Consider the following 22,685-nt stretch of genomic DNA (forward strand, 5'->3'; position numbering starts at 1 on the left):
AAAATTAGCATATGCAAATTAAGGAGATCCTATCTTAAAAATTAAAAATTGTTGAATATTTGGCTTAGTGGTAGAACACTACTGGGTTCAATCCCCCTATACCACAAAAAATAAATCATAAAATAAACTAGAAAAAGAGAAATAATTTTCAGCATTTTTTGCATTTATTATCCTATCTTTCAAAATCTTACTGTTCTTTAGTTGTCATAAATGAAAGAAACACAAAAGCATATTTTGCTGTACTACATTACAAAAAATATTTAAAAATCAATTCAGTTTTATATATTATACTTAATATGCTTGGCAAAGCATAAAAGACATTTAAAAATACTGCTAACATTAGAATCTGGGATGATTTGGACAATGGTAACTTTTTAAAAATTGTGTGTTCATTGTTTTCAGATCTTATATACTTAGCATATTTTAAAACAAGATAACATTGAATTCTAAAGCATATATAAAAAGAATAATCATACATATACAAAACTGCAATATCAAATATTTACAAACTTACTCCTAGAGTTTTTAACACCTAAGAGATTTTTTTTTTCTTTTGTTTTTTCTGACACTCTTCATTTTCAGGACTAATCTTATAAGTAAATGAATAAATAAACAACTCTTATCATAACCCTGTGCTTTCAAACACTGTGTTTCCTATCTTTTATCTCTAACCTTTGTTCCCTTAGTTTTTCCTAAGTGATAGTGATCTTGATATTTTGTCTCTCTACAACTTCTCCAACATAAGCTTTACATTTTATTTTAGAGTTTATTTGGCTGTTATTTTTTCTACCCCTTTACAATGATTATCTCAATGCTCTTCCAAGGTTAATAATTTTTAGTTCTTTGTTTTTGTAAGAATCACCATTTAGATGACTCTAAAGAAACAGAAATGAGGAAACCACACTCAATGTGTATGTTGATAAGAAGGAAAGAGCAATGGCTTCCATAAAAGAGAAACAGCTGTGAAATTCATCTTATGTTGTGCTTACACATGCAAACATGTAACTTCACCTATTTCTTTTTTTGTCCTCACTCAGTGCTTCAAAAAATGAATGAAGTTACCTCTACTGGGACTACTCTGTTAGTCTTTCTTTTTTTTTTTTTTTTTTTTTTTTTTAAAGAGAGAGTGAGAGAGAGGGAGACAGAGAGAGAGAGAGAGAATTTTTTTAATATTTATTTATTTTTTCTTAGTTCTCAGCAGACACAACATCTTTGTTTGTATGTGGTGCTGAGGATCGAACCCGGGCCGCACGCACGCCAGGCGAGCGCGCTACCACTTGAGCCACATCCCCAGCCCCTGTTAGTCTTTCTTTATCTCTACACAGGTGCCCCTTAACACTTGTAATTATCACTACTCTCCTTGTATCTTCAAATGTCTCTTGGAGATCTTTGGCAATCTTCACACAATGTCCCTGTATGTCCCTATTAATTCTCATCTTCTCATAAAAGTTGCACAGAATAAACATTATTATAAAAACTGAGTGATCCTCCTGCCTCAGCCTCCTGAGTATCTGGCATTATAGGCATGGGACACTGCACCATGCTATTTATATATTTTGTATGATTAAAATAGTGTCAGAGCAGAGAAGATTTTGAAAAAGTAGAGAAGGTCACAGTATAAATAAGTCTCTTAAAGATTAAAACTGTGCTCATAAAAGACATTAATATGAGTGCTCAATAAATTCTTGGATCTTAAAGCTATTGAAACTAACCATGCTATGTTGTATTTTTCATTACCAATTATTCCCCTGGATATTTCTATAAAGGATTATGTGAGTCCAGGTGACACTGTGACACAAAATATGTGACTATATTCTAAAATTTCAATAAAGATTTAAAAACTTCATATTTATTTTTAATTACATATTCTAGAGCTGTCATATTATTGTTTCAGGTTATTCAAGTCAACTATTATCTCATTTATTTTCTATTTTAACTGTAATTTATCTTAACGTACAATATGTCTTTATGTGAATATGTTTAAAATAAAAAAATTAACGAATTTATAGATCCATTTGGCTTTTATTAGTAATGTATGATCACTTCAGTGATTGTTTAGTGGGGATAAAAACATAGTGTAATTTAAACCATGTTTTTGAAGTTAGGTGAAATATAAAAAGCAATCAGTATTTGAAGAATATTACAATTCAAACTTTCTGAATTGGCAAATCATATACCTTTTAATATGATTCTTTCAATTATGTGAATAATTATATTTTGAAAACATTAAAATTTACACAGAACTAGCAGGATGAACCATGTGAGATTTTGATTCAAGTGAGTATATGTACCAAAGAAATACTAGTTTTCTTTGTAGATAGTGGTAAATACTATGGAAAGTTTCTTGAGATTAAAATTGCGATATTCTTTTTATCAATTATTAAGTAATCTATGTTTTATAGTGTTTTCAGATCATGTTTCTTTTAAAATTATCAAAATCATTTCGGATAAATAAAGAGTAAAGAAAGAAAGTCATTATAAATAAAACCACTATGTAGAAGAGTACTTTACATATATTCTGCTCCCAAATTTTGTGTGAACTTGACATATATTTGTCAAAGTTAATTTAGAAAAAATGTGTGTTTAAGATAACAAAAGGAAACTGTGAAGTGTTAGGAATAAAGTGAGCTTTTGTCTTTTGATGTTAGTCTTGTTACTATTTATTTTTATGTCCTCAGACCTATAAATTATTAGTATCCTTGTGCTCCTCAAACATTATCACTCAGATATTTACACAACTCTCAATTTTTGTCATCTTCTGGGATTGATAAAATGTGTTTTCATAGGACAATTTAGTTCCAAAATTGACAGGTTTAATCTTTACAAGACTGTCCCTCAATACTTCAAAATCAACATTTCTTATTCAAGCAAGTTTCTCTTTGTTAATTTTCTTATTTTCCACAAATGATTAAAACATTATTGTTTCTTGGTTTTTTAGACAGTTGAATTGCCTTTAGAAAATTGTTTATTAAATTTAAATTTTCTCTTAGGCAGAGTACTCTTATTAATTTTTTCATGCTTGCTCATGTCTTTTTATACCAATTAATAAGATTTCTTTATTTAAAAAAAACAGTTATCAAGACTTACATACTTTCTTCCTATATGAGAATTGCCCGGAGTATCCTAATTTATACTCTCGTGTGTTTTTACATTTTAGAATGATTGCTAACATCAAATCTGAGCGTTGCCATCAAGTACTGTGCTTACAATACTGCATGTTATAGTTTAGCTATTTTGCATTAATATTTTAAATAAGAGCAAGTTTTATTAAATTTTATAAAATGCTTACTCATTGCCATGAACCTCCTAATACATTTCCATGTAGCAAATTTCTAAAATATCATGACAACCCTATAATCACTTAAGTACAATAATAATTTTCATTTAATGAATGAAATTCTTTAAACAAATTTATAAAGCTTGCTCAAGATCACATAGCTAATAAAAGTCAGAGCTGTGATTTACACAGAGGCAATATGTCTCTGTACCTGTCCTAAAACCAACTCTATTACCTCTTTTACTATTTTCTATTTGTCATCAATTTTAGATGACCAAACAATACTGGTTATTTTTTGGAGGGAAAGGCTATCATTAGTTCTCATATTTAAATAGGGAACTAGAAAGTTCATTTTAGAAATTGTGTAATGCATAAGAATAATGTAAATCTAATCACAGTTCACAATGAGTTATTCGTTACTACTACGTAAAGAGCACAGTGATACTAGTAATTCGTAAAAACAGCTGTCAGTAGAAATAAGGAACAATGCAAATATGCCTCGAACTTGCTAATGTAATCTTTTCCTGTGAGACTAGTGGCATATGAGCCAATGTAAAAAGTCAATGGATGATGAGCAATTGCAATGTAATTTGTACACTGACTCTGTGTCAAAAAAAAGAAGTTTCTGAAAGAAAAAGCAAAATCATTTCTCCCATGAATTCTTTGTTATGTATTGGTTGACAACACCATAAAAGTTTCAACATTTATTATCTATTGGATTACTTGTCTCTGCAGTTCCTGTAAGGAACCATGGGAAGAAAAGCAAGGGAAAAAACAATGAAATTAATTTTAACCACACAAAGGGATATATAATTTATTATGGCAGTTGAGAAGCGTATAAATCTTTGCCAAGGGCTAGGGGATATAAAAAAATACCAAACTTTGAAAGTTTAAAGACTAGTAATTCAGGACAAAGATAACAGAACAGAAAGATTTATCACAAATAGTATGGAATAATGGGTGTTCTCTAGTGTTCTTCCACACTGGAGGAGACTTTTACACAAGAATCTCTTGATTTCTCACCAAAAAGAAGTTAGAAAACTGGTTTATGCAACCAAAGAAAGAAGTGACAAAACAATTTGAATACTATTAAATCAAATTGTAGCTAATATTTTATCTCATGGTTTATTCAGTAAGAGAAATGATTACCCTCGTCAAAAATGTATATGGAAAAAGGGGATAAGTTAGCAAGTTATTTATATTTATTCTTTGTAACTGTTATGATTACATTTTGGGAAAACTATGGGGAAAATGATTATTCTAGGAACTTTCTAGGAACATAAAAGGTTCATTAATACCTTTTAGCTAGTTGGTAGTAATAACAATTCTTTTGATACTGTATATAAATTTGAAGATTGCAATAAATTAACAAAAATTTTAGCATTGATGCTCTGGTCAGTAAAGAAATCTAAACAAGTGTGCCTACTGAACACAAAGAAAACAAATTCCATTCTTCTTTTTTCTCTTCCCCAGCTGGTCACAGCAAAAGAAATCCTAATTAGGTAGTTGCATCCTCAGTGAACATGAAACTTTTTCAGAAAAAATGTTTTCAGGAATTGCATTTTATCAATTTAAAATTAAACAGATATTCTATTCTTTATGTGGCATACTTTATAAGTTCTTTATATAACTTACATAACATACTGTTAATTTTTCTTCAATTTCATAAAAGAGGAGTATCATAATTTTGTCACTCAGTAACTGTAATTTACCAAATTTTATTTTATATTATTTTTATTGCAACTGGACCTTGCCTTATTGGATCTAATTTAAAATACTGATCATGTTTATATTACTATAAAATTTTGTTGTATATTCATATTCATGTACATATTTTTTATATTATATTGCAATATAAATTGGTACTCAAATGTGAAGAATTCTAGTATCTGATTATTGTGTATTTGCTTATATTTTTCCTTTTTTGCACAAACAATAATGTTCTAGAATATATTACTAAAGACTTTGTCAAAATTATGAAATTTTCATTTTATATTAGTATTATTAATGTTACTCTGTGTAGTCATATAGTCACAGGTTTTCTCTTGAATCTTGTAGGCATTTGTCAGAATATTTCAAATTTATCATTGCTTAAGCATATTTCAAAGTAACAATTCTTTTACGTTAATTAAAAAATGTGTAAATTTAAAACAAGAAATTTTGAGGAAAGTAGTTTCCTAACTTACAAATTTCAGGGAAATCAATGATTTATTTACTTCTATAGTTCCAAGTTACACTAAAAAATGTCTAAAATGTGTAACATCCACCAGTATAATATCAAGGTCTGTAAATTTGGTGAAAAATATCCTTGAGACAAGACCACATTTCAAATCTATTCCACTTTACTAGTTATTATATAATGCTAATAATGATACGTAAAAATACATTATTCAGAACGTATTTTCTTGTGATACATCACTAATGTTTTGTATTTTGAAATTTGCATAACGACATAGAAGCATAATAAAATAATCTTATCTATAAGCCTACTTGATTATTTCCACTAAAAGGTCCTTGCTGTTAGTACATCCCTTAAATTTCTTAAACCTATATTTTCTTTGTGGCTTCAATATAAACTACAATATAAACTCCTGGAACATGTTTGATTTCCAAACTACATTTGGCATTTAAAATGGACTCTTCTCTCTGTGCCTACTTTAAAATACTGGCCAAATTTATATTGCTTACTGTCATTGAATGTTCATATAAGTGTTGAAAATTCTATTTACCTATCTGATATATGATTGTTTGCTAAATCATAAGAGAATAAACTATTAGGAAGGGATGGCCATTTGCCTGTCAAGGTTCATGTAATAAAACTGTCATAACTAATAATAATTCTTAAACTGCATGAAGGGCGAGCCTGTCTATATATGGTTTGTTTGTCATTATGCTACAACATTAAAGCTGCATGCTGCGGTACAATGTCAGGTTTATTTTGATTCATCCTTTATAATATGCTGATGTTTCCCAAGCCTGCTATTACAGAATAATGTTTTATAATTCCCATACTCTAGATTGTTGAGTTAGCAATCTTTGAATTGGAGCAAGCATTTAACATTATAAATGCCCCCAAATATAAAAAGAAATATTATATTTATAGCAAAGTCATTTCTTTCATATGTATTTTTGAATATTCAACAATATGATGACATTTTAAACTCAATGGGAAGTAGATATCTGGATAGTGATAAAAATGGTTTATCCTATTTCTAAAAGGAATGCTCTCAATAATAAGAATCTTGAAGCAGATGCAGTACTAAAAGCATTGTTAAAAAAGTTAAAGGCAGTGCCTCAAGCTTTAATAAATATGTTTGTTTTTATTTTTTATTTTATTTTTTGCTTTTGGCAGCTACAGTTTCTAAATTTAATTGCATTTTTATTAGGGTTATAAGAATATTTTATGTATTATGAACAGTATAAAAAAGAAGGGGATACTAGAGGCATGGCTTGAAGCTTGAAAAAGGCCCCTCTTTTCATTCCCTCCTGAGATTTTTCTGCTTAAGAAAATTTTCAGAAAGAAATGGAATGCATTGGTATGGATTCCATATAATAAAATAAACACAAGCACTTAGACTCTTGAGAAATTTTTTGATAATACATTTTTATTTCAAGGAAAGGTAAATTATGCTATTTCTTCTTATATATATTTTACTAACATGGTTGGTTAAAAAATTTTGTAATTATTTACAGTTCCTAAAATAGGTCATATTTAAAGTTGTATAGATGCTAACATTTAAAATGTTATGAAAATACAGTTGATCTCACTGTTAAATTCAGATGTGGTAAATGGTAACAGTATTTGCAGTTATCCCAAAAGTTAACAGTATATCAATATCTGATTTTCATGAGTGATTTTTAAAGACCATTTGCATATACTGTCTTAGCAAAGCATCCTATTTAATACAATGCTGATTATTTTTGTGAGATATTAATAGTTTACATTCTTACTATAATAAAATAATGTGTATAATAGATATAACAATGAATTGCACCATTATAATGAACCAACAAAAATATGGGGAAAAAGAAAAAAAATTCTTAAAAAGAATAAAATATTACCCACCTACTATTAATATAGTGTTTATCATTCTCCAAGAATTTCTCACATTATTCTATGGTGACACCTTCATTAGTCAGCTTTCATCACTGTTACTCTTAATTTTCCTGAGGAATATATTATTCATCTTTATTGCTACATAATAAGGGATATTTGTTTAAAAAACACAACTTCTCTGCCCATTTGTTGATTGGGTTATTTGTTTTTTTGGTTTTAATTTTTTGAGTTCTTTGCATATTCTAGACATCAAAGCTCTATCTGAGATACTGATGGCAAAGATTTTCTCCCATTCTCTAATCTCTCCTTTCACGTTCTTGATTTCTTCCTTTGGTGTGAAGAAGCTTTTTTATTTTTATTTTTTTAAGGCCATCCCATTATTTATCCTTGGTTTTACTTGTACTCTAGGAGTCTTGAGGAAGTCAGTCCCCAAGCTGACATGATGGAAAGTTTGAACTAAATTTTCTTCTAGTAGGTACAGGGTACCTGGTCTAATGCCTAAGTCCTTGATACACTTTGAGTTGAGTTTTGTGCAGGGTGAGACATAGGGGTTCAATTTCATTTTCATTTTGGATACATACTTTTTTGTTTTTCTTATAATTGTTTTGTTTGTTTGTTTTGGTGTACTGAATATTAACTCGGGGACACTTTACTATTAAACTACATTCCCATCCCTTTTATATTTTGTTTTAATTCTGTGACAGGGTCTTGCTAAATTACATGAAATGGCCTCAAACTCGCAATCCTACAGTTTCAGCCTCCTGAGCCACTGGGATTACAGGAATACACCACCACACCTATATTTTCAAACACACACACACACACACACACACACACACACACATATGTATTTGTAAGCAAGAAATGTTAACTTGCTAGAATAAAAATTAACTTTTCTAGAATAAAAATTAAAATATTTTTTACTAAGTTTTAAATTCTTCTTTCACAGAGCTTAATACAAACACATTGAAGATAGATTTCTTTTTTTAATAGCCTTCTTTCTTTTTACTGAAAATAGTGATTCATGAGTCATCTATATCTTTCCACACATTTCACTGGTGTCTAAGAAACTAAAGGAAAAAAATCTCGTCAGCTAACCGGGAACAGTCACCCGTTTAAGGTACTGATCTCTACAGAGCTATGACAACGGGAAAGGAAATAAAAAGTTAAGTGACTGTAATGATAGTATATTCTCAGAATTCTTTAAGTTCCATTCTTTTTAGATTTTCTTATAAAATTCCCTAAAATTATAATTCCATTTTTGTTTTTATAATTCAACACACAGCTTTAGACGACTTTCAGACTTACATTACTGTAAAAGCATGAGGAAGAGTGTCCAATTATGTCCTTAGAGATTTAATTGCACAGACATCTTTAAAAGCATCAACATTCTCCATAACTGAACAGCTCATAAAAACAATGTCAAAAAATAAAATAAAAACACATCAATAATTCCTTTTTTCTTTCTTTCATTTTTTAAAGATTTTACTACATAATATTCTTCTTCCTAGAATTTTTGTCTCAAGGTGTAGTTAGTAAGAATAAAAAAATTGGCCAATTTATACAGAGGAAATTTCTCTAATCATTTAGGCCAATCATTTGGAAGTATGTCAAACTGAAGGGGATTTGTTGTTTTGATGATATTGGTTTTATTTCTTTTTTAAGGTAATATTTGACCAGGTTTCATTTACTTTCTTAAAGACAAATGCAATTTCCATTAAAAAATTTCAATATTTAAAATTAAAGACATAATGTTGACAGAAAATTTTTGGCATTAAGAATGTTTTTTAAAATTATATTTTTGTTAAATATATTTTATCTTTAAAATTGGTTAATATGGCAGACAGTTTAAATTAACTATAATAGAGTTTATTGAAATATGTGCTATCTTTGTACTTTGTTGAAATAGTTTTCTTTGGCTGTGTAATGTTTAGCTTCTTAAAACAACAGAAATTTCTTATTTGTCAATTGTATTAGACTTGGGTCTGAATGGGTGTCTCAGATTCTTTGCCCCAGTCTCAAAAGGCTAAAAGTAAGTTTCTGGCATTTTTCTAAAGGTTCTAGAACAATCTGCTTTCAGTGTCTCATTGAGTAATTTGTCAGAAGCCATTCTGAACTATGACAGGCTTCCTATATTTCTTTTAGTGTTGCCTCACCATCTTCAAATCAGTAGCCTTGCATCCAGTCTGTCACGCTTTCAATTTAACTTCTGTCACATCTCTTCTGACTCTAATCGGTGTCTCATGTAGACTGGACCCACAAAACAAATCCAGAATAATCTATGTTTTTATTACATTTTCAATATCATTTTTAGCATGACATGTATCAAATTTTAAGTCTGATAATTATATAGAGTGAACATCTTTTAAGGGCCATTATTCTGCTTACTACATATCTTAAGTATTTTTATGTCTTTTAAATATCCTAACATTCAGTTCATTACACTGTAATATTTCTACATGTCTATATCAACTTTTGGATAGGAACATAGTAAAATGACTATCCTTAGAATCATCTAGATTCCAATTGTGCATTTAATTTCAATTATAAAATGGAAACATACTTAGCATTGCTTTTGTCATTGCTATCTCAGAGTCAAATGTCACAATTTTGAAATGAGTCAAGTTAACTACATACACTGTTTTCCAAGAAACATTAATTTTACTATAGGAGAATATTTATTTCAAATAGAGATATTTTGGAAGACAGGGTGATTTATTTGGCTGAAGTTTATGTGAAAAGTTAATATCTGCTCAAGCTATATATCAACATAAATAATATTTCCTTGATTGAAGAATCACTGAAAACTTCTAAGTTCAAGCATCTTTATCTGAGATGGGCAACATTATGATCAAAGTTGCAAGGCTCCCCCAAGATTTATATACTACTTATATTTGCCTACCTTAATTTATATATCCATCTGTCCCTCCTGCAATAGACTTTGCATTCCATGATGCCTTTTTGCTGATGAATCAGGATTCTGCTTAAAAATAGCTTATTTCACTAATTTCTCCAGTAGAGATAGTACCATCTACCTTGTTGTCTATATAACCTTTTCAGTGATGCACTCATACCATATTTGAATTGCTTGTGTCTCTGTTGTTACACTGTGAGTTCCTTGAAGTGATGGAATATGTATTTCCTTTCATCATTCTTCAACTAGAAAAATACCAGTTTTAAACACCAGTAATAATCATTCTATCAATATTTGGTTAATCATTAGTCTGAGACCAAGAACAAAATAGTTATGACATAGATTTTGGATAGGAACATAGCAGTATAACAATTTACTCTTTATCCTTAAAATCATCTAGAATCCACCATGCATTTCATTTCAAATATAAAGTGAATGCTGCCTAGCACTGCTTTTGTCATTGGTAGTCCAAAGTCAAATCTCACAATTTTGGAATGGATTAAGTAAGTGTATGTACATAGTTTTCTAAGCATCTTTAATTTTATTATAGCTTAAGAACTATATGGTAATTTTACTTTAGCTTAAGAGTTTTAAAATCTGTGTTGGTTATCTAATCTTATATGAATTACCAGTTAAAATTTCTGTTAAAACTTACTTTTAAAATGACCAATTCACAGGAGATTTTACAAATATCCCAACTATCTATACTTACTACAATAGTTAGGGTTCCCAAAAGAAACAAAATGACAGTGTGAGTGAGTGTGTGTGTGAGGGAGAGAGAGACAGAGAGAGAGAGAGAGAGAGAGAGAGAGAGAGAGAGAGAGAGATATTAAAAGGGTTAAAAGGAATTGGTTCACCGGATTGTAGAGTTTTGGAGAATCCAAATTGATGGAATAGGCCACCAGACTGGAAACTCAGGAAAGAATTGCAATTTGAATTCAAAGGCTGTCTGCTGGCAGAATTATCAATTATAATCTTTGAATGACCAGATGAGTCCTACCCACTTTATAAAGTGCAATCTGATTTATTCAAAATTTACCTATTTGTGAATTATTCTCATCCAAAAAAGTATCTTCACAGAAATATCTGTGAAATTGTTTGGACACATTAGCTATATAATTTGATCTCTTATTAAAAGGAATATGATTGCTTATTCTATGTACCTTATCCATAGTTGGCATCTACAGGAAGCTTTTTTGAAAATATTATAAGGCAAAATTAGACAGTAAGCGAATTCAAATGGAAAAACTCTGCTCTTCTGTCATCATTCTTCATGGCGAGAAAACAAAACTATTTCAATATATTTTCTGCAATAACTTAAAATTAAAGTTGTATTCTGATCCAGTTTGTCTTTCCTTAAGTTATAATTTTCTGCAATATAGGTAATATACAATAACTTAAAGCAAATCCTGTTTCTATGCAGAAGGTAGAACCTTTATCTCTTTTTGTATTAAAATTTTTAAAAAGATACTATGTATTCTTTAAACACTAATCATTAAATAATGCTACACATTTCAAAATTTCTTATAAGTAGTGCCTTAGTTATTTTAGAACTCATATCAGAAAAATAATTTTTAAGAATTAGCTTCTACTTAGTTTTCTAAATAGTCTTTTTGCTTTCAACTATGCTATAATTGTTTACATATAAATGTTATTATTTATCTCCATCTATCTTCAGTAAAGGGGTTTGTTTGTGGAATAAAATTGGCCTTCCAGAAATGTTAGAATTCTGTCTTATTAGACCCACTATTATTATGTCTCTTCAAATTCACCATCACAATATAATATAACTTTTAGGATCTATTGTATCTGTGGTTTCACTTTCTACAGTTTTAGTTAGTTCTGTGTGAAAATGTTAAGTGGAAAATTCTAGAAATTAATAATTCATAAGTTTTAATAGTGTGATAAAATTTCAATCCTTCTCTTTCTCTGGCACATGAGTCACCCTTTTGGCCAATGTCTCCACACTGTGTATACTACCCTCTTGTTAGTTACCTCATTTATCAGGTCATTTCTTACAGTATCATAGGTCTTGTGTTATAACAGTTCTTGTATTTGGATAACCCTTATTTGACTTATTAATAACTAAAACATATAAGAGTAGAAATGCAAAGGAGACAATGGGATATAAAATGTGCCTTTAGATGATGTGGCCATGTACTATTTTCAGAAGAAATGGGAGATCTTTAATGTGTCTCAAAGATCTGGACAATGTTGCATTGTAGCTTTCTTGCATTGCTGACACAAAATGGAGGATGAGGAGGCTTCTTTCTGATCTGGAATTTTTTGTGTGTCTCCAGACAGTATTATCTAGGAAGGTACATGGTTCCAAAGGCTCATTCTTGTGAGACACATGTTCTGCTTTAGAAGATTTTTTTTATCCCCCTACACAGAAACTGCAGGAGTTGGTACATTGTAGAGTTTAAAGATCAACAAAATTTTCACCAGCATGGTAAACAACAAAGTGGAGAGAAGAGAAATACTTCAGCAAGAATAGGGGCAAGGTCTCCAGTTTGGAAAGAATTCAGAGACTATATGTGAGATAAGCCTTTCATGAGCAGGAGACTGGGAGGAACTTGCAGACAGTACTTCAGCACTATGCACCTCATTATGTGAAAGCCACATAGAAACATCTAGTGCAGAGGGGTGTGCAGGGATAACTTTTATATTGGGGGAAAAGGACTAAAAATGCAGTGAAAATAAAAACAATCAGCTGCAGCTGCACATTTTTCTTCAATGACAAGTCTATATATGAGAAAGTCATTGGGTGTAAAGCCCATGTTGGAAATGTCTGTGCTACATTGCTAAGCTCAAAAAATCAGAAAATTCACACAGGATGTATAGGCTTTAGAAGGGCAGGAATGTACTGTCTTATTATTCAAGAAAAGGGCTCAAACTAGAGATCTCTTGAGAGTGACTTTGAGAGGCACTCAGCTGGAATTTGAACTTGATCTGCACTGGCAGTTTTCCCAATCAGTGTCAGCTGTGTGAGAAAATTTCAGGAGCTGTGTTATACTTTATCATAGTCCCAGGGCCTTGTCAGAATTATGTCAATGCCAGGGCCTATGGAAAAAGTTATTTCACACCTACTAGCTCACAGGGTCCCTATATAGCATCTACATCATTTGTGATTTTTCCATAGAAATAGCACTACTAGGATATAGATATAGAGAAATGAATGTAGAGGGACATTATCATGAAAGATTGGCTCATGTGATTTTAGAAGAAGTCCTGTGATCTGCTGTCTTCCATCAATGATCTGGAGATGTAGGAAAGCAAGAAGACTAGTTCTAGTACAAACCCTGTCTTAAGAATTGGTAGGGCCAAAAAAAATGGTGTAATTCAGCTACAAATATAAATATTCAAGAACTAGAAGTGTCAGGGTTTGAGTGCAGGAGAGATGTATGACCTCCTCAAGTTGAGAACAAATTTGCCTTTTCAAAGCTTTTTTGTTCTGTGTGGGCCCTTAGAAGATTGGATGATGCCTAAGCATGCTGGTGATGATCTGTTCTTTACTCAGTCTACTGATTCAAATGATAGTCTGTTCTGTATGTCATTTTCTTTCTTTTTTTTTAATTGGTTGTTCAAAACATTACAAAGCTCATGACATATCATCTTTCATACATTTGATTCAAGTGGGTTATGAACTCCCATTTTTACCCCAAATACAAGTTGCAGAATCACATTGATTACACAACCACATTTTTACATAATACCATATTAGTGACTGTTGTATTCTGCTACCTTTCCTATCCCCTACTATCACCCCTCCCCTTCCCTCTCATCTTCCCTCTCTACCCCATCTGCTGTTATTCAATTCTCTCCCTTGTTTTTTATCCCCTTTCCCCTCACAAACTCTTATATGTAATTTTGTGTAAAAATGAGGGTCTCCTTCCATTTCCGTACAGTTTCCCTTCTCTCTCCCTTTCTCTCCCTCCACTGGTCTAGATGAATGGCATTTATACACAATGGAGTATTACGAAGCACTAAAAAAGGACAAAATCATGGATTTTGCAGGGAAATGGATGGCATTAGAGCAGATTATGCTAAGTGAAGCTAGCCAATCCTTAAAAAACAAATGCCAAATGTCTTCTTTGATATACAGAGAACAACTAAGAACAGAACAGGGAAGAAGAGCATGAGGAAAAGATTAACATTAAACAGAGATGAGTGTATGTCATTTTAAAAGACATACCCTGTAGTGATATTTAGGAGTGAACTGGGCAGTTCTTAACACATACACATCAAATTAACCATTACTGTAAACCTCAGCCCCTGCTCCCCCAAGAAGCTGGGGAGACAGTAAGTAAGACAGTTTTCGATGTTTGTTCTAGTGCCTGTTGGCATCATGAGGATTCTGAATTCATCGGTGGGCCTCACTCCTTCTCACTGGCTGTTAGGACACTGACTGAGGCCCCCTCAAGAGGACTTTAACTGGAATCTGTTTGTGACTTAGAAAATCTTTGTCTTCTTTAAGAACTATCTCAGTCTTGGTGTGTAAAATAATAAATGCCATTATTTTAGGACAATAAAAACAAACGATGTGGAAAATAGAACTTCTTGGGTATTTTGAGATTGTAATCCCTATTTTCTTTTACCAGTTATTCTTTTTTTTTATGGTGCTGGGAATCAAACCCAGGGCCTTTTGCATGCAAGGCAAGCACTTTACCAGCTGAGGTATATCCCCAGCCCACCAGTTACTTGTTATTGAACACCATGATTGTTCTTGTGCGTTTGCTTTGTAGTTTTATTCAAAACCTCAAATCCATAACTTTTTAACTAAGAGTTATGTTTTAAATTACACCTGAAACTGCATGCACCATTTCCAAAATTCACCACAAATGTTTGCAAATTAAATAGTAGACAATTATCAAGTCTTTCACCTCAGTCTAATTTCCAATCTGAATTAACTAAAGATACTTCCTTTTTTACATTATTTATATAAAATGCTCTACATTTGATTCTCTTCTATTAGGACACAATGTCTCATACCACACTTACAATCTCAAATTTCAAATTATTATATCAAAAATTGTTTAAAAAGTATATATGTATGTATATATATATATATATATATATATATATCCCAAACTGTACTGTTATAGGTATATAGAGATAGAGAAACTTAAATAAAAATGTAGTACAGATTATATATAAATATATGTATATATATAAATATATGTATATATACACATATATGGGTTATATATACACATACACATATATTGGTGATATTGTTGTTATAATGTTATACACCTGGATGTTTCCCTATGATTTTGCTACATTTTTTCCATACCAGTTGTTAATGGTAATTGGTTTACAATGCATTCACTCATACATTCCAGAAATACTTATGCATGGAGCATTATATTTAGGGATAGAGTATGTCTTTTTATCTACTAGAATTAAGGGAGATGTATTTTCTTCCAAGATTTGTATTCCCAGGCTTTGGGAAAGATATTTTTCTGCAGCTGGGAAGGATAATTTTCTCTCCACAAACCATGACATTTTGTTTACTCCTTACTTTTTAAAATCTATGGCTGTTAAGGATAATTGATAATTCATATTTGATAGTAATATCCTGAAAGATTTATTTATCAAAAATCTTCCAGAACATTCTGTAAACAAAACATACTTTTGTGACCTGAAACAGCTATTAAATAATTTGTGACATGGAATTATTTTAATTATTTTCCATTTAACAACATTTAGCTAATTACCTGAATAAAATTTCTAAGCTTTTTTGTTCTGTATGGGCCCTCAGTAAAACGCTGACTTTGCTTGGAAAGAATATGTTAAGTAAACTTTGTGTGTGTGTGTGTGTGTGTGTGTGTGTGTGTGTGTGTGTGTGTCCCTGAGCACATGTCCACACATACATATATTGGTGGCAGTCCAAAAAAAAAAAAACACTTAACAGATAATTTAGAGTTGGGTAAGAGATGGTTCTTTGATTTATTTCCTGATGTACACCTGATTGGAACTGTTTATAGTGTTTATTTTTATTTCCTATAACAGTAAGTAGCTTGCATTTAATTGATAAATAGGATTACAGAATCAATATAATGTGGAATTTATAATGTTGATACCCATATTTGCTAGCATGGTATCATTTTTTTTTACATGAACTAACAGTAACTGAACACCAACTAAGCAACACAAACAGATGAAGATATAAACTAATAACAAACGCTGTATTATGCAATATGTTTCTTACCAGATTTCATTCCAACATTTCCTCTGACTTTAAAATGTTTTTTTATCTATTTTACACTTGTTTGTTAATTTTAGCAGTGGAAACTACTTTTACATATATTTCCTTTACCTATTCACTCTTTTTTTTAAAGATAAATATTTATGTTTTTGAAGTATTATTTTATTTTGAATCTTTTAAATGGTGCTGGTATTTTTATTATGACTATTACTATTATTTTTAGTGATCATAATTCAGAGTTGTGAAGATTTTAAGTTATTTTCTCTTAATTCTATTTATTACCCCTGTTATTTTCACAGTATGATTTTTCAAAAAGAAATTTCAAATTATATGTATAATGTCTTAGTAGAAATGCAAACAAAAATATAAAAAGTACAAATAATAAATTTTTACTGTTGTTGATATACTTTAATGAGCTCCTACTATGTATTGATAATTTGCACTTTATCTCATTTAATCTCACAATATCCCAAATAGTGAGATAACTCTGCTATCCATCATATTTACTTTTACTTTGGTAAATAGGTGACTAAAGTAAGAATCACAAAAGTTATTTCCCTATGATATATATATATATATATATATATATATATATATATATATATATGTAACAACTGGCAAATCATTTTCTGAAGAGATAGGGAAATTATTTACTACAAATAACTAATATCAGATTAAAGTAAAATTATGGTATGTATATAACTTTTTCCAGTTCTTTAAAAGAAGCCTGGATGTTTATTGAAATCTCATAAAATCACCCATTTCTATGTCAATCTTCTAACCACCATATGCTGGTGATCAAAATGTTCAACAGTGCCTGTTCTCACAGAGCTTGCACAATAATGAGAAATGGACTTTAAATATCTTAATGGAATATAAAATAATTTCAGAGAGAAAGATCAAAAATTACAGGAGAGGAAATATAACTGCATGATAACCTGGGATTTGCTGTCTTGTAGTGTCAGGGAAATGCCTTCCATGTGGAAGTTGTTCATTAATTCAGAGATGGAACAGTTGAGCTTAACCAGAGTCAGGGTTGCCAGTTAGTAAGACAGAAGGAAAGTAAGGCAAAATAGAAAACCCTTTTTGTCAGGGTGTGATTTTATTAATGTCTAAAATTAAACTGTATAAAAAAATCTTGTATCTTATTTGACTAGGTTCTAATTCTAGATTTTTAAAAGTAGCTATACATTTATTTTATAAAATGTATTGTTCATTATTTTCAGTTTGAAAGATTATTATGCATTTTACTTTCTATACAAATTTCTTTGCAGTCATTGGTTTCAAATTAAGAAAATATTTATCTTTATTTTCAAATTGTATTTAAATAGTATTTTCTTATTCTTTTTATCTTAGGTGGACCTTTTTTGAGGGACCACATCACTATTCAAAGTGTTGCAGCTTCCTCTATTATAACACTGTATTTTACAGACCTAGGTCAGCAAGTCAGCTGGACCACAGTAAGTGTCAACTTGAAATGCAATATACATGTCCCATATTTTGTTCTAATTCACATATTGACAGATTATTTCTATCAAATAAATTGACAGTGTAACAAGTATTGGGCTGGATGGATGGTATTTTTATTTCTACATTCTTAATATAATTGGTAGTCAAAGTTCTATTGAAAAATTTGAGCAACAGAAATTAATGGCCAGGTGCTACAGCATACACCCATAATCCCAGTGGCTCAGCTGGGAGGATTCCAAGTTGGAGGCCTCTCATTGGAATTTATGGAGACCCGGTGTCAAAAGAGTGCCCTTTGGCTCAATCCACTGGAAAAAGAAAGAAAGAAGGAAGGAAGAGAGGGAGAAAGGAATCCCTGGTTTAATAAAGGAAATATGGATTTATACACACACACACACACACACACACACACACACACACACAATACACCTTCTGACCTGGGGCACCAACTGTGCTTCTTCTCTGCTTTGTCAGGTGAAAGGTATCTCTTTACTTTTCCCTTCTAGGAGCCTAAGGACATCAAAGAATCTTTTGTCTTTTGACTATGGAAAGGGGAGGGATAGAATATTCAGTAAAAAGAGAGCAGAGGGAAGACTTTTAGGAAACTCTGAGAATGAAGAAGCAAGATTTCTTTCAGCTTTTGAAAGGTTATTTTGGCTCTCTTTGGGCACAATAGGAGCTCTCAAAATGGCCACAGTTGATTTCAATAGCATTAGAAGAATGAGGACTACAATAAAGAATATGAAGTGCTAAAAAAGTAAAAATACTCAATGGTCATTCACAGTCATTGAGCTACTCTTAAGTGATGGAATGAGTTGAGGAAAAAGTTTCAGCAGCAAGAGAAAATACCATAAGATTTTTAGTAACAGAGGCAGGTAATGTTAATCTGACAATCGTGAATAAAGAATAGTGCATTCTATTTTTTTCAATTAATTTTTTTCACAAAGGGCATTCTTTTACGTGTACTTTTTAAATTTGGACCTTTTTATTTCAAATTACATTTCGTGTTTGCCATAAAATCACTGTTATTTATATTTTTCTTTCAAAGTGGCTTTCCTTTTGATAACATTAAAAATCAGCATTGTCATTCATAGTGCTTTGAGCTTTTCCTTTAAAGAACCAATTTTAAAAATTATTACAAATGCAGCTTAATTCACACATTATTATTTAATTCTCTAAAACAGAAATTCAAGTTTACATTTATTAATTAAAATATCATCATATCTGTCAGTTTTCTAAAAATCTTTGCTTTTGAGGTGTATTTTCTTTCTGTATGGTTTTTTTTTTCAGTTCTAATTTAAAGGTCTGATGTTATTGTTGTAAATAGTTGTTACGGTTTACAAAATCTGTGGAGCTTTTGAATGATAATTTGTTGCACTAAAAACTGAATTTAGATTGTTCCAAATTCTTGAAAGTTATATTATAATATTTGGAAAAAATAAAAAACTATTCATGCATGCATTGTGTACACAAAGTTTTTAAAACTTAAACAGGACACCTCCATAGCCGGTTTAAAGGGATTCTGGACAGGATGATTTGATCTACTGAAGTTAAAATATTTGAGGATTCTTTTCCCACATTTATGATGAAAAGGGAATTCTGTTTACAGAAATTGTGTCAGGGTGAGCAGCATTAACCATGAGTTCATTAAAAATTTCCAGCTGCAACGTTTGGATAAGCTCTGCATAGTAAAAGCACTAACGAGGAATTCTATGACAACTGTACTAGAAAATTATATCTTATTTGAGGAGAAAGTTATCTAAATGACAAAGAGAACTCTGGAAATAGGCTGGATATTTTTAAATCAGTCCTCTGGTTCACACATCATTTTTCACCAACTGAGCCAGTCCTATTAAATGCTAAAAATATACACATTACATTGCAATCACACTCACTTTATATCAAATAAATTATACAACAAAAGCAATGGCTTACAACATACAACATTCATATGCATTTATAAAATATTAAAATGTGCTCCTAAGCATTTTGTGGGGTTTTTTTTTTTTTTGGAAATAATCTATTTAATTTAGCAAAGTAAAAATTTAGATTTTAATGTTTTGCACAAAGTAAGTGTGCTACACATTATTGAAAAACCTCCTACCTCAATAAAAGATTGAGGATAAAATCTTAATATGAAAATATCATAATCATCATTACTAAATACTATTAAATTAAGATCTTAGTTTTCAACATTTTTTACATTAATGTGTATGTCTATAGACAATTTATTCCCTGCCTAAATTCATGCCTCTACAACCAAGATCAACTTCAGAATTATTTTATCTCCTCTAAGGAACTCTTTCATGTTACTCCTGTATGTTCACATACCCTTTTCTCTATCGTGGGGCAACCATCTCAATATTTTTGTCTTGTGAAGAATGATGTAATAAACAGTTTTTTGGGCGAATGACATTGATTTTTCCCTAAGTAGGATGCCTTCATGATAGTTATTATATGTGTCAATACTTGGTTCTTTTTTATTGATGAATAGTATTTGGCTATACACTGGAAATGTAGTTTATCTGAATATTCACCTTCTGAAATCCAGTTGCATGATTTTCAATAATCTGCTACTATAAATTATACTGCAAGAACATCTGTGTACATTTCTCTATGCACATATTTTTTTAATTATCTGTGATAACAGTGAGTTTTGAGAGTTCTTTATATATTCTAAAAAAAGTCCTTTGTTTAATGTGTGATTTGCAAATAATTTCTCTTCATCTTTAACTTTTCTTTTTATCTTCTAACAAGAATTTTCACTGTGCAAAAAGTTTTCAGTTTGAAAATGATTTAATTTAAGAATACTGTCTTTATAGGTTTTCAGGTATCTGGAATTCTCAACCATGTCTTTGAACACATAGACAATAGGCTTTTTTAACTCTCTCTCTCTCTCTGTGTGTGTGTTATTCTTGTCATGTGAATCTTCAATGCATTTATTTCAAATGTCTGCTGTTCCACTTAATTTGGGTCACAATATCCCCCGTCATGGTATACCCACATACTTTTGACAAGTACAAAAATATTATGTGAAAAACTTTGAAAGCTAACTCAGTCTGAGGGTGATGTTATCTTCTTTCAAAGATAATTTATCATACTCTGGATGGACTGATTGCACTATTGGGTCCAGGTCATCTTGATCTAATCAATGATTGAAATTATTTCAGGCTGAGCTATAGTACCTGTGAATACAGTACTTATTAGGTATCTTCATCCCTGAGAGATAATGGGCCACAGGTTTTTAAAATTAATATTATTATTTACATTCCTGGGAATGGTCAAAGATCTGCTTATTCATTTTTCATGCTCTTATCAGGCTTCATATCCCAGATTCAATTGGTTTTCTCCAGAGCACTTTTTCAAAGGTTTGAAATCCCAATTCTTCAAAGACTCAAGAGCTCTCTGGAACCTAAAAATACTATTAAAAATATTTTGATAAATTTTTCTCTCTGTGCTCATAAGAATGATTTGTTTAAATTACCTATTATCTAAACTAAACTTCTCCATATAACAATCAAATATAACAATCAAACTAAAAATATGTTAAAACCAATTTTCATGTAATATTATGTTATCTTCAATAACATTCATTAATACGAAGTGATGTTATTTTTGGAAAGTGTTCTCATAATTTTATTTGTACTTCTCTTTTCTTGAGAATATGAAGATTGGAAACACTTTATTTTTGTTGTTAATTTCCTATAACTCTGAAACAGGCAATTTATTTTGTTTCCAATTTCCATTTGGTAATTTTATGACAATAAATTAATTCCAACACCTTAACATTGTTAGTGCTAAAAAGATTTCCGTTTCAAGATAGGATCAAATGCAATAAACACTGTTTGAGTATGCAAGTTCCAAACAATCAACAATGCAGCCTCATGTTGTTGCTTTTATTTATTAAAAAATAAAGTTGCCATTTCCCCTTTGCATTTTAGAAATATACATATGCAGTTGATTTTCCATTTCTGTGGGGCACTCTATCCATGGACTGAAACAACCATGGATCATACACTATGCTGTTATATGTAAAATATTTGTATCTGTACTGGACATAAACACATTTATTTTTCCTCAATATTTTTTAAACAATACAGCATACAACTGTTTGCATACTATTTACATCTTATTAGATATTTTAAATAATCTAGATATAATTTGGAGTATACTAGAAAATGCAAATGGTAATTTGTAAATATTATGTCATTTTACAGACATGGGCAACCATGGCTTGTGGTATCTGCACTGCTCCCAGAATCCATCACCATAGATAGTGAGGGATGATTGCATAACAAGTTGAAGATTTTACAGAATTCCAACAGCTCTCAATTACATCATTTGCCTAGCAGAAGTAATGAATTTTGCATTAAAAGCAATATGTTACTTTAATCCAGAAACTTTGTAAAAAGTATAAATGAGTACAGGTTTATAATGGAAATAAGTCAAAATTTAAATGTAGATTATATCTTCAAAATAAGTAAAAAATGTAATTACTTCTTTTGATATAGAATCTCAGATTATGGTTTATATTGGAGATTTTTTGTAAGTTCTTATAATTCACTTGACCTGTGTACATATGCATTTCTGTTTGCTTATGCCTGATTTTTATATATTTTTAATTTTTTAATTCTTTGTGGAAAAGCAATTCTATTTTGATAAGCTATTATATTAACATTTTAATATCTGGTCCTTATATTGAAACATTTTTTGATTACTTTCTCAGCTTAGTAAAACATCTTTCATCTTTTCTTATATT

General features: G+C 30.5%; 1 protein-coding gene across 1 annotated transcript in view; it reads left to right on the forward strand.

The window, feature by feature from the left end:
* Positions 1-22,685, forward strand: part of LOC308640012 (trans-2,3-enoyl-CoA reductase-like) — a 72,256-nt gene that overhangs the window by 25,130 nt on the left and 24,441 nt on the right. The window contains 1 exon segment of the mRNA XM_081312086.1: positions 17,791-17,919. Coding sequence (XP_081168212.1) covers positions 17,791-17,919 — 129 coding nt within the window.

Source organism: Spermophilus citellus, assembly GCF_964194105.1.
Source record: "Spermophilus citellus genome assembly, contig: SCAFFOLD_191, whole genome shotgun sequence".
Taxonomy (NCBI): Eukaryota; Metazoa; Chordata; class Mammalia; order Rodentia; family Sciuridae; genus Spermophilus; species Spermophilus citellus.